The sequence below is a fragment of the Vigna angularis genome, chromosome 2, assembly GCF_016808095.1.
Source record: "Vigna angularis cultivar LongXiaoDou No.4 chromosome 2, ASM1680809v1, whole genome shotgun sequence".
Classification (NCBI taxonomy): domain Eukaryota; kingdom Viridiplantae; phylum Streptophyta; class Magnoliopsida; order Fabales; family Fabaceae; genus Vigna; species Vigna angularis.
Window position 1 is genome coordinate 36,788,309 of NC_068971.1, and position 15,273 is coordinate 36,803,581.

At 32.1% G+C, this 15,273-nt stretch overlaps 1 protein-coding gene across 1 annotated transcript; it reads right to left on the reverse strand.

Annotated features, from left to right (window-relative positions):
* Positions 1–377: 377 nt before the first annotated feature.
* On the reverse strand, positions 378–9,312 carry LOC108329406 (hydroxymethylglutaryl-CoA lyase, mitochondrial). Its single transcript, XM_017563590.2, has 8 exons — positions 9,059–9,312; positions 6,268–6,436; positions 5,779–5,958; positions 3,501–3,581; positions 3,256–3,419; positions 2,492–2,628; positions 1,359–1,474; positions 378–923 (listed from the first exon to the last, which is right to left on the reverse strand). The coding sequence occupies exons 1-8, from the start codon at positions 9,181–9,183 to the stop codon at positions 675–677; spliced, it is 1,221 nt and encodes a 406-aa protein (XP_017419079.1). The 5' UTR covers positions 9,184–9,312; the 3' UTR covers positions 378–674.
* Between the last annotated feature and the right edge of the window lie 5,961 nt (positions 9,313–15,273).

Genomic DNA, 15,273 nt, shown 5'->3' on the forward strand with positions numbered 1-15,273 from the left:
TACATCATTTTATGATTTTTGTTTTAGTAATGTCCAAAAAGAACGTTCTTTCTTAATTTGGATTTACAAAATTACACTTTATACAGACATGTATCTGCATGTATCATGTTCAATATATTTTGATCACAACCTTGTCACTATGCATTGTATTTTTAATACAAACATGTATCTGCATGTATCATGTTCAATATATTTTGATCACAATCTTATCACTGTGCATTGTATCTGGGCATCACAGACAGTGATAAGTGCCACCTAAGCTTCATTAGAAGCTTCCAAATCAAGGATGCATGAAAACAAAATTAGGATGACAGACCTTGGAATGAATTCCAAAAAGAATTGCAAGAAAAAAAATGTCCAACCAGAAGAAGAAATACTGATTTCAACTACTTTATTGGGAAAAATGTGTGAAAGATGACAATAGCTGAACTTGGATATTCTGTGCTTTTTATTATTTGCTATGCTCAACATGTGATGTCTCTCTCAACAATCAAAGCGACTCAACGGGCTCAGAACACAAGCAGAAGTGAACAGCATTTCATTTACATTTGTGTTTTGCTGGCTCTCTCTTTCTAATGGCAGGGCCCACTGGACAGGAAACTCCAACATAATGCATACGCAACAGTGGGCAAACAATGTACCTATCATGCAGGTGCATGACTAGCTTTAGTTACTCATAGTTTGGAGGCATGACTAGTAACTTTACTCAAAGCAGTAGCTGCTTTGGAACCAGATGCACGTCCTAAATGCTTGCAAATGAAATCCCCAGCTAGCATAAGCCTTCCAAGGTCCACATTTGTTTTCACTCCAAGTCCATTCAGCATGTAAACGACATCCTCAGTGGCTACATTCCCAGTTGCACCCTTGGCATATGGACAACCTCCAAGACCAGCAACAGATGAATCCACTGTGCTGATACCCATCTGTAAAATAAATGACCAGACCAGATTTAACCAATTAGGTGTTGGTTTGGAAGATAAAGAGAAGTTGTGAATCTAACGTTATGCTTCTTTCTGCCAGGCTGTAATAAGATACTTGTACGTGCATGCATCTCCATGTTTAAGCATGAACAGTTATTTCTTAGGCTGCAGAAACAAATAGTATCTTGCTTGGCTGAAGAAAGGACCAGGGTTTAATCATGGTTGTTAATCCAATTTATTAAACTGAGTGAACTTGACAAATTTTTATAACAAGGGACATGCGTGCAGTTCAGGTTAACCATCTTTTTAGAGGAGCTAAACCAAAATTGTCCAAGTTGTTGATTTTGCTGTGGTGATTGTGGGAGGGTCAAATGTAAAGACATACAAAATCCTACAGACTGTTCCACTAACATGCCAGCATCCCAACATGTAGCTTACCTGAAGTGAAATTAAAATATTTGAAAGTGCCTGACCGTAAGTATCGTGAAAATGGACAGCAAGCATGTCAGTTGGAACAACGTCAAGTACAGCTTCAAGCATCGGAATTACAGTACCTGTAAGGAAGAGTAAAACTAAGTCAAATTAAAAAAATATTATAATACGCAAGAACTAATTCAAGACTGCTTTGGTGTGTGTTGTTAAACTCTAGAAAGAGAAAAACATTAAGCTAAAACCGTGTGTTTTCTAGACAACATAGGTGCTTTATGTATATTGAGAGAAAGGAATCAATAGAATAGATATAAGAGATTTAATATCCTATAATAACAAAAATGATACGGCAATAAATAAAAATGTTCCTAATAATCACATATAATCTAGATATTTCTGGTTATACAGGATCAACTCCATATTTCTATAACTAAAACATCTATGGTTGTTGGGTCTATCGAGGAGGAGGTTCCCTGTGGGTTATACAAACACCAATAACATCTGAGCCAACTATATAAGGGATCGACACCACTCTTTACCCAAAACCTTAAGGTAATGGGTTAATGGATCTTTCACCTTTATATACTGTTTTACTTTCTCATTTCTATCCAATGTGGGACTTGGATGCACTTGGATTCCCAACAATGTTTTGACAAAAGACAATCAGTTAATCTTCTTGATGTGTTGTTTATTTATAACTATAGCAAATAGGAAACTTCCCTGTACCATTAACTTCTAGAGATAATGGCTTTTCTAGAGATTTAACTAGGATAATTGGCCTTTGAAGAGAGAGATGTCCTTTTTCTCACATCAAAGATCTCAATCTCCCTAGATATCTAATTATATCAATTCAAAAATACCACATTTCAATAAATTCCTCCTCGAGACTAATAAGAAAAAAGGAAACTATTTCCAGAAAATATCTACAGCGACTTCATGGAACTATAAAAAATTTTAATTATGAGGATCATCTATGTGCAATCCATCATCTAAACAGTTGAGACAACATAACAATATAAGAGTCAAGTCAGATAAAAAAGATCCATGGTTTTTTAACAAGTCAGATACATACACCAGCCAGCACTGAAACCGAAGCTAAACTTGCTACACAACATAAGAGACAGCAATGAAAGAGACATTACCAGGTGTGCCAACACCAATTGTATCACCCAGTGAAATCTCTGCGCAGCCCATCTCATACAGTGATTTTGCCACATATGCTACTTTCTCTGGAGCAATACTTCCTTCCAGGGGACATCCCACAACACATGATATATATCTGAAATACACATTGGGTCGCATGACTGGTGATAAAATTTAATATGACGAATGTTAATTTTAACTTGAAGATTAAGATTAGACTGCTTCAAGATTATTCAAATCATATAAAGGAAAAAATAGTAGATTATAAGGCCAAGTAGGAGTCCAGGACACATTCTACTAACAGCAAAAACCATTTCTGTATAATCTAAATCCTATGTCAAGTTCAATATGGAGATATTATGGGACAACAATCTGATAGAGAATACCACCAAATAGTGTCATCAACAAAACAAATCAGCATGTATTTCAATTTCAAATATAATAGAAATCAAAACCTATTATTTTATCTGATGCCACTAAATCAATTAAATCCTACAGCTAAATGAATCTGTCAACATGGCAGTAGTTTTTCAGCCCAAGAATTATTTTTCCCACTAACAGATGTAAATTACCAAACCATTAGGGAGCCATATCAATCCAGGTCAAAGTGGAAACATTTGAAATAAAAGAAATTGACCGTATATTTCAAAAGATCCTTTCTGCTTAAACTATAAGAAAATGTATACACGTGAAGTTTCAGAAAATGCAAAAACTTGTCCATTGTTTACCGTAGAGATTGACAAGTATCAATTGAAAAGTATACCCGCGGACTGGGATCGAGAGACTTCCAGCAGCTGAAGCAATATCACGGCAACGGGCAAGATTATCTTCAATGCCACAATTTAGATTTGCTTTTGAGAATGACTCAGAAGCTGCAGGAAAAACAGCCACTTCTTTAGCTCCAGCAGCAACAGCTGCCTCAAAACCCTGGATGAGAGGGGTTCAGATAACCATGTCCATCCACGACTTCTTTAAGTTTTATATTTTACCATTCAATATAACTCTTACTTTAATGTTTGGAGTCAAGACAGGAAACCTGGCACCTTCAACATTTTGAATTGCTGCCAACACATCCTTTGCATCTGCCAACTGAATTCAATTAAAAATTTGAGAAATTAGTTGTTCAGGAGATCCCATTATTCATTAAATATTTAAAAAAAAAGATGTTTATTAATAAAAAAAAATTGAAAGCACGACAAATATCATAACTTACACTCCAACCTTCAGCCACAGACCATGTGAAGAATTGAAATGAGGAATAAGTTATCAAAATGCAATTCAAATCATCATTTGCCACACTAATTTTTTAATTGAAAATCATAAATTTTATAGAACCAAGGCAATAAAAAACACAATGAAAAATTGCATAAACACAATGAATTGTGAACCACAGATATTAGGACCAAGACACTAAAAAACACAATGAGCCAATACACAATTTGTCTGGAAAATCTCAATAGAACAATACATCTCAAAACAAATAATAATTCACAACTAAGTCACAATTTGTCCGGAAGCTAAGAGATAAAAATACCATATCACATAGCCAAATGAAATCATTAGTCACAAAGCAATGTGTCTTCCAAGTGAGGTGCAGATAGAGTAAGTGTGTGATCATGAGAAGCCTCTTTTTCAAAAAGAATGAAAATAAAGCAATGGAACAACCAAAAAGGTTGCAGAGTCATGAGAGTGACTAAGTGAATCCCTATTTCAGAAGAATGAAAAAACAGAGCTATGTAATGAATAAATAGTGTGGTTTAGTGCTCCTTTAGTTCCTTTCCATTTTAACCATGTAAACTTATCTAAAGGTGTCCATTTCTTATGAGAACTGGTGAAAGAAAAGCAAGAAAGAAAAAGACAGATTACTAAATCATGCAATTCATAATGGTGATATTAAATTGTACCAATTCATGCATGTACCCCCTAAATCAAACATGATACTGATAAGAAATGCTAGCTTGTCAATTTTTGTGCAAATTGAATGGTCAGCTATATGAATGAAAAAAAGGCTTGAAGACAAAACGTTTTTCCTTGTCATAAACTTAGTCAAGTTAATCATTATTTGAATGAATATGCAGTTAGTAAATATTTTTTGAAGAAAAAATGATGATTTCTCCGAGCTTTCAACAAACAATAATATTTGCTAGCAGTTCAAACATGAACATACATGTTACACACACATGTCCTACAGATGCATATATTTATAAAATTGACACCGATACCCAATTGTTATGCAATTGATTGAAACCAACAATGAAGCAAAGAGAAAGAAAGAAAAACAAAAAAACAGACACACATTCTAGTGATACAATCAATATGATCATTATGTCACCATCACCCTCTACTGTATACAGGTCACCCTTATACAAGTAAGGCTTAAGGGTATATAGTTAGTTAGAACTGAAAATAAAAACCTAACTAAAAAACAACAATAATAGATTATTATTTGCCACCAAACCATCTACCCAGCTAGATGGTCTACTCTTCCAGATAAACACATGGAGAGAGAGAGAGAGAGAGAGAGAGAGAGAGAGAGAGAGAGAGAGTTCATGCCAACATCAAGCACCAATTATGGTTTTTTTTTTTTTTAAAAATAAGGCAAGCAAGCCATATTGTCCAAATCATGTCTCACTATCTACAAGTGTCAATTTTCCTTATTAATGAACCAGCAAATCAATAGCTTATTGTATCTAAAAGGTCATTATTACTCACATGCTTAGAGACGTTGAAAAAATAGTGCTCAAAAATGAACTTTTAGCTGACAGAAACTAAAAAAAAAAACACATTTTAATTGCAATATCATTCATTAACAAATATCCAGTAGATGGACATCACTGATTGACAAAGGAGAGACACATTTTCCCCTACTTTATATTCATATATTAAAAAACATAAAACTGCCCTCCCTAATTTGATATAAGCTACAAACTCAGGACCATCGTGATCACCCATTTCAAACAAATGGTTGTATGGTTTCAGAACAATTTTAAAGATGAGGTACATCTATACAAAGAATAATAACACCAGGTCATATATCAAGCAAAGAAAAGGCTGAACCATTATTCATTATACCCCAGAAACAAAAATTATCAGAGAAATGCAGAAAGATTAATCAGAGACCTCTGGATATATTAAATTGACAAATAACAGATCGATGTAATAAATATAATGTAAATATGGTTAAAAAAAGTCCCCAAAACAAAAAAAAAGTAAAGATGAGTAATATTAAAGATTATGACAATATTAAGGGGTTACAAATGATTGTTTCTATAATAGATTCTCTCACCTGGGGTACCCATTTTGGTGAGACAAAACTTGTTGCTTCAACAACAGACAACCCAGAAGAAACCAGTAGTTGTATTAACTCAACTTTTATATTAGTAGGAATAATAGCCTTCTCGTTTTGCAATCCATCCCTTGCACCAACCTCCACTATCTTTACATGGTATGGAATAGTTTTAAGAAGCTGAAGCATTGTAGTGTCAGTCATATACTCTCCAACAACAAGACAATCATAACAAAAAAAAACGTTTAAGAACAAAGCAAATGCTTAGTTAGATATAACTACCAAAACATCATGTTACTCAAAGTTGAATGTATGAAATCAAAATTTCAAATAACGGACTTGCACTTTTCATGAAAAAGAAAATATAGGTTCAACATGACAGCTATAATTATGCATTAAGGTAAGTATGTGCTATCTTCCTTGTTTAACAACATATTTAAGTTAAAATACATAACAAACAGGAAAAATAGTATACAAGATCAACTGCACCTTACTTGAGAACCCCTTTGTATCATTGTGATCAGATGCAAAATGACGATTTACCACATAGCCATGACTACAGTAATATGGCCTTGAAGTCCAGTTGAGGCATTGAGATGAATCTTTTATATGGTATTTGCCAAATTCATTCCTAACTTCTCTTGTGTTTGTGATTTCCCTAGTGCATTCAAAATTGGGAAAGTAAAGAACACTGTCTAATGTAATGACCATTATTTCCTTAAAAAATTAATAAATTAACATGATTAAATTAGCAATGAGTAAAACCAAACAATACATAATAATACTATAGACTTTCTGCAGTGTGTCCACACATATTTTACATTTGTCCCGAACATTAATAATTTATCAACATTAACACTTCCTTCTGCAGTATATATTTTATTAGACCTTTATCATCCCCAAACATGATTCATGAATAAAGCTACAACTTGTCATCATCTAACCATCAATTTCCGTTACCCAGTGACCAAACAAGACACATATATCAATATTCATAATACTCACAATCCACAAACATGCAGAAGAACATGATGATCACAACTCACACATACAGTTCTGTTAGGACACGATCTCTTATTACAGAAGTCTATTAAATAAGAAACAAGGAAAAAGGAAAATACAGCTGTTTGTTTTAATTAAAACAGCTGTAAAATCTGTTAGTAGTTATAGTCGTGGGTTGAAGGAAGGTTATGTATAAATAGGTGTTTTTGGTCTGGGAAAAGGGGGATAGAAATAGTTTTGTTGTGGGAGGTTGCTGGACCCTGAAGTGCCAGTGGATGTACTGTGACCATTTGGTGCAATTGAAAGAAATAAACAGAACTTTCATTTTTTTCCATTTGAGAATTCCTTTTGTAAGAGTTTCTGATCCAGTTTCTATCAACTAGTATCAGAGCTTGATTCGGGCTCTGTGGGTTATTACATATGGTGACTACAAGAATGATGGAATCAAGAATGGAGGCTTTGGAGAAAACCTTAGTCACGGCATTTCAGCTATTGGAAGGTTTTGAAGAAAGATTGCATGCAAGATTATCCTAAAGGTATGCTGATTTAGAAGCCAGATTCTTACAACAAGATTCTTGCATAGCTCGGTTGGAGAGGCTTGTGGAAAGATTTGTTCAAGAGGGAGGTGGGAAGAATGCAAGTGCAGCAAATTCTGGGAATTAGAGAGCAATTGATAAGGTACCCAAGAAGACTACGAGGAGACAGCATTCTTGGGAAACAAGAATTCTGATAAATGGATGCAGCTGGGTATTCCTTTTTTTGAGGGAGAGGATGCTATGGGTTGGATAGGAAAAGTTTAGCGCTATTTTCGGCCGAGAGGGGTACAAGAATAGGAAAAGATGGAAGTTGTTAAGGTGGCAAAGGAAAGTAATGCGCTATCTTAGTTTCAGTGGTGGGAAACGTGCAACCCAAACCAGTCTTGGGTTCGTTTCAAGAACACACTTATCCAGAGGTTTCAACGAGTCTTGATGGGAGATCCTTTTTTGAGTCGTTACTGGCTCTTAAGCAGGAGAAATCAGTGAGTGAATTCATCACTCAATTTGAAAGATTTGCTGGAGTTATTAAGGGATTGGATGAACAGTATTTGATGAAGATTTTTTAGAAGGGGTTGCGGGAGGAGATTAGAGCACAATTGAAATTGTATAAAACAATAAATCTTTCGGAAATAATGAAAAAAGCTCACGCTGTTCAAAGAGGAACAAAGGAATTGACAACGGCACCTCCAAGATCAATGGCAGCAGCTGATGCAGCACTACCCGGATCATCGGTGGAAGCAAATACTTTTTCTCAATTTGTTACCAGCAAGGACAGTAACGAGGAAAAGGCTAATAACAATGGCCACAGCAGAGACACCTTTAAAAGGTTGACACAATCACAACTTCAAGAAAGGATCAGAAAAGGAGAATGTTTTCTCTGTGAAGAAAAATATAGTGTGAATCATGTTTGCAAGAACAAACAACTCCACGCCATGATGTTAATAGAAGGGCATGAGGAAGAAGAAGAGCACAGAAATGGATGAAGTTTCTGTAATTGATGAACTTTTCCCAATTCCACCTTGAGGACAAGGTGAATCTTGATGGACCGGGTACTGTTAGGAGATCACCTCTTATTACAAAGGTCTATTAAAGAAGAAACAAGAAAAAAGGAAAATACAGCTGTTTGTATAAATTAAAACAGCTGTAAAAATCTTTTAGTAGTTATAGTTGTGGGTTGATGGGAGGCTATGTATAAATAGGTGTTTTCGGAATGGGGAAAGGGGATAGAAATAGTTTTGTTGTGGGAGGTTGCTGGACCCTCGAAGTGTCAGTGAATGTATTGTGAACATTTGGTTCAATTGAAAGAAATATAGAGTTTATGGTCCAGTTTTTATCAAGTTCATAATGCTCCAATCCAAGCGAAAAGGCACAAAACAACCAACCTATCCTAATTCTAGCCAAAATGTCTTCAAATTACAACATATGAGTTTCTATAGACTGAGATGGACTAAAATTTCCTGAGGGGCTTCTGAACTTGCTTGCATTCACCATCCAAACAATATTCAAGTCGAACTCAATAAGAATTCAATTAAACAGAAAGCAATAATCAAACAATGGTTTCCTTTTCAACACTAACACAATAAACCCAGAAAGAGCAAACTCACTCCTATTCAAGAAAACCCGAAATCCGAGCAATTATATCAAGACCCAAAATTTGAACCTTAATATGAGAGGATCATTCGTGAAACAATTTCCGCATACATAATAGAGAATATAAGCAAATGGGTTACCAGGAAAATTACCGAACATGAAGAGATTCATCAAAAGAAGAGGGGAATGTGTGAGAAGCTGAAGAAGGTGAAGAGGCAAGTTTAAGAGGAGAATTGAAGAATGGACGACCCCTTTGCAGGATCTTATGCATAGCCATGGAAAAAGAAAGACTTGCAGGTGCTTAGAGGAAGGAAGTTGGATCAATGACTTGGTTAGCTTGGCTATGAGAAAGTTGTCAGATTATTGCAAAAGGAAACTAAACATTCAAGAACTTAGAACTTGTACTTATCTAGATAGGAGACAAACATTATAATAATCACTTTCCAATCTTTGCTGTATTTTGATTTACATTTATTAAACTTATTTATGCCTTAGGCACAGACTAATAAATTTTCCCAGCACATTAGGACAAAATAAAGCTTTTAATATTACCAGTGAATTTTTGTTGTGATAACAAAAAATAATAAAATTATTTATTATTATAATTATAAAAGTAAATTTAAATAATTTTTATAATTTTATTATACATAATTATTTTTAATTTTAAAAATAATTAAATTTAAAAAACTAAATCAAAAAATATAAATTTTAAAAAGTCATTTAAAAAATAAAATATATATTTTAGTTTTAAAAAATAATTATTTAAAAGATAAAAATGAAAAGAAATATACATTAAAATGGAGAAAATAATAGTATAGATTTAAAATAAAATTAAAAATGTACAGTATACCGATTAAAGGTCCAGACAAAGATGAAATCTTCTAGATAAGCAATGAAAAGGTGGACGCAAACATTTATAATTTCTCAAACATTTATTTTAGATACTTTTTTTTTACCGTTGGAAGACATGTCAATAAAAACTATTTACCAGCCTAACATGATTTATTTGTTGTTTAAGATCAAATTTTGGTTTTCAAAAATCTGAATCTTAGACCTCTTCTTAAACTTTTATAAAAATTTGAAGAATTTTTTAAAAATAAAAATTAAATAATTAATTAAAACAATTAATTTTAAAATTAAAATATCAATTCTCATAATATTTTTTTAAAAAAAGTAAAGAAATATATATATATATAATGTAGTATAATTCATTATGTTACATCACATCAAAGAGTGTAATTTAAAAATTTATCTAATAATATTTAATGATGAAACCGTTATGGAGAATTTTACATTTTTATGCAAGTCTAATTGAAAATTTATTATTGAAAGCTTATTTTTGAATACGAATGGAAAATAATGTAAATATTGAAGAACAAATACATGATTTAAATGAAATGTATATTCATTGAAAGAATGCTAAAAATTATGATTGAATAAACAATTCAACCTTGCTTTATGTTTCCTTATCCAATTACTTATCTCGGCATACTAGTCACGTATTGATTTCCCAAATGAAGTCTTGAACATAAAAATCTAAATTGCATTCAACATAAACGGTAACTTTCAATATGACTCATCTACTAGTTTATATTTTTATAATTATTGTAACGTGTTATAAAAGACTAATTAATTCAAATCATTAAACGAATATAATATATATATATATATATATATATATATATATATATATATATATATATATATATATATATAAAAGAGAGAGAATAGAAAAAGTGGAAACAGGAAGTATATACAGATCATTTTTATTTTCTTCCTTTCACAGCTGATCATTACTTTTCTTTTTATTTTCAAAATTATATTACATAGTGAAATTGAGAAGCTAAAGAACATTTTAGATTGATTGAATTTCAAAATAGATAAGTTAAATTTTATATTTTTTTTAATCAATCTCTTTTTCACCTTACAATCTTCTTTCTTGTATTGTGTTTTTCTACCTTCTAAATGATATTATATCTATTTGCAATCTTAGAATCATATTAAGATTTTGTTTGGGTCCTATTATATGTAGAAAGAGCAAAAATAGGAAAAATTGTGTAGATGGTGACATGTTTTATGAACCCACATTAAGATAAAAGAAGCTTATCATTTAAGTTCTTTGTTTGGTATTAATGTTAAATTGAAGAAAATGGAAAATGTAGGGAAAGAGCACTTGCAATGTATTTTTGAGGTTTTATACACTGTGTTAAAATTTTAGGTGTAGAAGAATTTTATTTGTTGAGGTGTTGCGTGGTAAATAAAATTTTAAAATTTGTTAGTTTATATAATTTTGTTTTGAAGAGTTTTAATAGAGATTGTGTTTTATGAACCATAAATAACAAGTTAATGTAGAACAGATATGGTACGGGGTTGACATTTTGGGCTAAAATCTTGGTACCATTTTGGTATGGATTATAAGATTAGAATTTATGATTTGAAACATGTTAGATTGATGTTATTTAGGGACCTGGTTGAACTATTAAGTCTGGTATGTAAGAATAAAGATGGAAGAATCAATTGGATGATGTAATAATGAATGAATTGGATGATGTAATAATGAATGTGACATAGTTTATGAATAATAGAATGTTGAATGTAGGTGTAGTTTGATTGAATATATAAGTTATGGAAACATGATATTATTTTAATAGTTATTATGTTGAATGTTATCAACAGGTAAGACTTGAATTTCACACTAGGAGAATTTACTTAAAGATATTGTTCTATATGTAAATTGTTGTTAATTGTTATATGAGAATAATAAATATATAAAAAGTTAGATCAAAACATCTTAAATAATGTTGGGTGGTGTTTAAGTAACATCAACATAATCACGAGCTTTTGACTTTGTGACACTGAACTATTTGGTGTCAGGCGGTAATTCTGTGAAAATTTCTTTCTAAAAATGTTTTATAAATTATTATATAGTTTTTTTTACATTCCACAATTTAAGATGGTGATTGTTTTAAGTTATGTTTCTTAATGTATGAAAGTTCGTAAAAATTGTCTGATAGCAGTAATCAAATTAGTTATTTTCAAGAGAAAATGATAATCTAGGGTGAGTCAAAGTGTATTAAACGAGACTTGTTATGTGAGACTATCTTGTCTCTATTAGTGTCCAACTCACATAAAGAAAGACACCTGGTGGTGAGAGTTGAAGGAGTTTTTACATGACAAACAATATGATATGAAATAGGATCATACATAGGGAACTAGTAAAGTTAACCTTGTAATAACTTGATGAAGAATATTGGTTTTTGATATGTTTATAGCGAGAATAAAGTGGTAGTATCACAGGTGCAGTGTCTCACAAGTTTATCAATATACTCTTCTTCAAAACACAATATTTATATGTATATGTTGTTGTTTAAGTCATTTAGGTTAAGATTTGAATGAGTTAATTGGATAAAGTTGTGGGGATTAATGTTGATAGTTGATTTTGATGAATGTGAACTATTTTGTGCTTTTAAGTTGGTTTTATTGAGAATGTTCATTAAATGAAATAACTTAGAGTTTTTTTTTTATGCTTTAACAGTTATAATGTGATGATTGAATTGGAATAAGAACATAGTGAGATTGGTTTTCATAAAGATTGTATGTTCCACACGTATTGTAGTGATAGTAAAGGAAATTGAGAAAGTTTAAGCCAATAACTGATTTTATTTTAGAAATATGTTTTTATAATGTTTATAATAAGTTATTATTGCTTTTATATTGAGTTTCTTCTTTTAAATGCATTAATTTCACTTACTTTGATGTGAATTCCTAAAACAGACCACCCTTTACACAATTTTTTTTCTCTTTGATTTTCTCTTTCTACACACACAATAAGGCTAAAACAAAACCATAAAGTGATTTTAAGATTGCAAATAGACAAAATACCATCTAAAAAAGATAAAATAACTGAAAGAAGGTTACATTCAAGGTAAAAAAAAATGGTAAAAGTTAAACTTACTCTATTGCAATTCAATCAGAACTAAATATTCTTTAATTTCTCAATTTTATCATGGTGCAATTGGATTTTGAAAGAGATGAAGATGGAAGATGGATTTTGAAGTAGAAAAAAATTTGAGGATTGTGAAAGAGAGAAAATAGAATACTATTTACGTACTTCCTCTTATCACTTTTTCTATTCTCTCTTATTTCTATATATATCAATTTATTAATTTTAATTAATTAATCTTTTCGTTAACAGGTAGACCATATGATGCCAAGATTTCAGTCCAAAGTTCTAATCCTCTCAACATCATATTTATTCTACATTGATTTGTTATTTATGATTCATAAAATAGTTTATAAAACACAATCTCTGTTGAAACTCTTGTAAACATAATTACACAAACTAACAAATTTTAAAATTTTATTTAACATATAGCACCTCAACAAACAAAATTCTTCTACACCTAAAATTTTAACCGTGTATAAAACCTTAAAAATATATTACAATTGTTCTTCCCCTACATTTTCATTTTTTGCAATTCAACATTAATAAAAAAATCAACTTAAATGATTAGTTTTCCTTACCTAGTGAGTTTTTAAAATAGACCACCATTTATACATTTTTTTTTCTCTTTGATTTGTTCTTTCTACATATGACCCAAATGTTATTTGTGAAAGGGAAAAAATATTATGAATTGTGAAAGGGAGAAAATATTATATCAAAAGACTCTTTTTTGTCAGGATCCTTAAAACCCCATGTTAGTAGAAGACAGGTATAGGTGCAAGGGTTTCTGAAATTCAGAAAGTGGAAGACAGGTGTGGACTGCAGAGTGGACGATCGGTTTTGACGGTAGTAAATAAGTCAAGTTTTCAAATTTTCGTGCCACTTTTCTGCATGCACCCTTCATCTTCAACCTTCTGACTTTTTCATTTTCTTCTCCTTCTCTCTACAATCTTCTTCTTCTCTCTACAAAATCTTACCATTTTCTTCTTCCGATCATCATTCAGGCATCGCCTGAGTCTTCCTGGTGTTAAGGGTTTCACTTTGCACCGATCAAGTTGTTGGTTTGAACTGGTAAGTTCATTCTTCTCTTAGAACAGTTGTTTTTTGTCACATGCAAACCAAGATTCTGGTTGCATGAGATTATCATCTTCTTCTATGAAATTCTGATAGCAATTCTGGTCTTTTATTTGGTTTAGTTTCGTAAACCGGGAAACTCTAAGTGTATAAGATTAGTAGTGGTGAACCAGATACTGCAACCGTGAGCGTTCGGCTGAGTTTAGAGGTAAGGGAAGCTTGTATAATTTAATTATGATTCTCTGTTTTGAATGGTTGTATGTTTGAATGATACTTTGTTTGATTTTTGATGGATATGAAATATTGGTGTTATTGCATGTTCGGCTGTATGTGTTGATGATTTACAAATGGTATGAACTGGGTAGGAATATGCTTTGATTCTAAATCTGCAGTATTCTGCGAAATTATGTAATTGTCGCGGATAGTCCTTCTTGACTGTTCGGTTTTCCATTGGGCATTCAGTCTGGACTGGATTCTTCTTTGTAGAGAATTTCAGTTAATGACCGATCGATTTTCTATTAGTATACTTGTAAATAAGCGTTCTGTTTACGTATAGTTCTCTATTTATACTTCGTAATCAGTCTAGTTAAGGTATTCAATAATACTTAAAGTCTTAGATATTATATTTATCCTCTGTTGAAAATAAGTGTTAGGTAATTATATTTAGAATATATTTATTCATTTTGTATAAGCTCAGTAGTGCTCGGTCTTGAACCAAGCGCCCAGTCTCAGTAGTACTCGGTCTTGAACCAAGCGTTTGGTCTCAGTAGTACTCGGTCTTGAACCAAGCGTTCGGTCTCAATAGTACTCGGTCTTGAACCAAGCGTTCGGTCTCAGTAGTGCTCGGTCTTGAACCAAGCGCTCGGTCTCGTCACAATACTCAATTATGTACTTATATTTGAAACTAAGAGTGTTCGACCCAGTTCAATAATGTTCGGTCATAGCAGTTGAGTAGCGAGCAAACGTTCAGTATTACAATAAGTATTCGATTCACTAAAGTGTTTAACATGGGTAGAACGTTCAGTTATATTAGTCTAAAAAGTATCCTCTCGTTCGGTCTTGCTTTTAAGAATGATGATATCTCTTTCAGTTCTGTTCTACAATGAGATCTAGTTTTTATTAGTTTGGTTTGACTATATTGATGATGAAGTATGATGGTATTTAAAATGTGATATGAATGAAATAGTATGGATATGAAGGAGTATTCCAGGGAGGAATATCTCAGGATTGGTTAATGAATGGTAAAATATGAATGTGGTTATGCTTAGCTGGCGTTTATCCTGATATTCTGTGATTACTCATTCTCAAGTAGAGAGGAGTAAATCATGTGTGAGAATGGGAGGAGGTCCT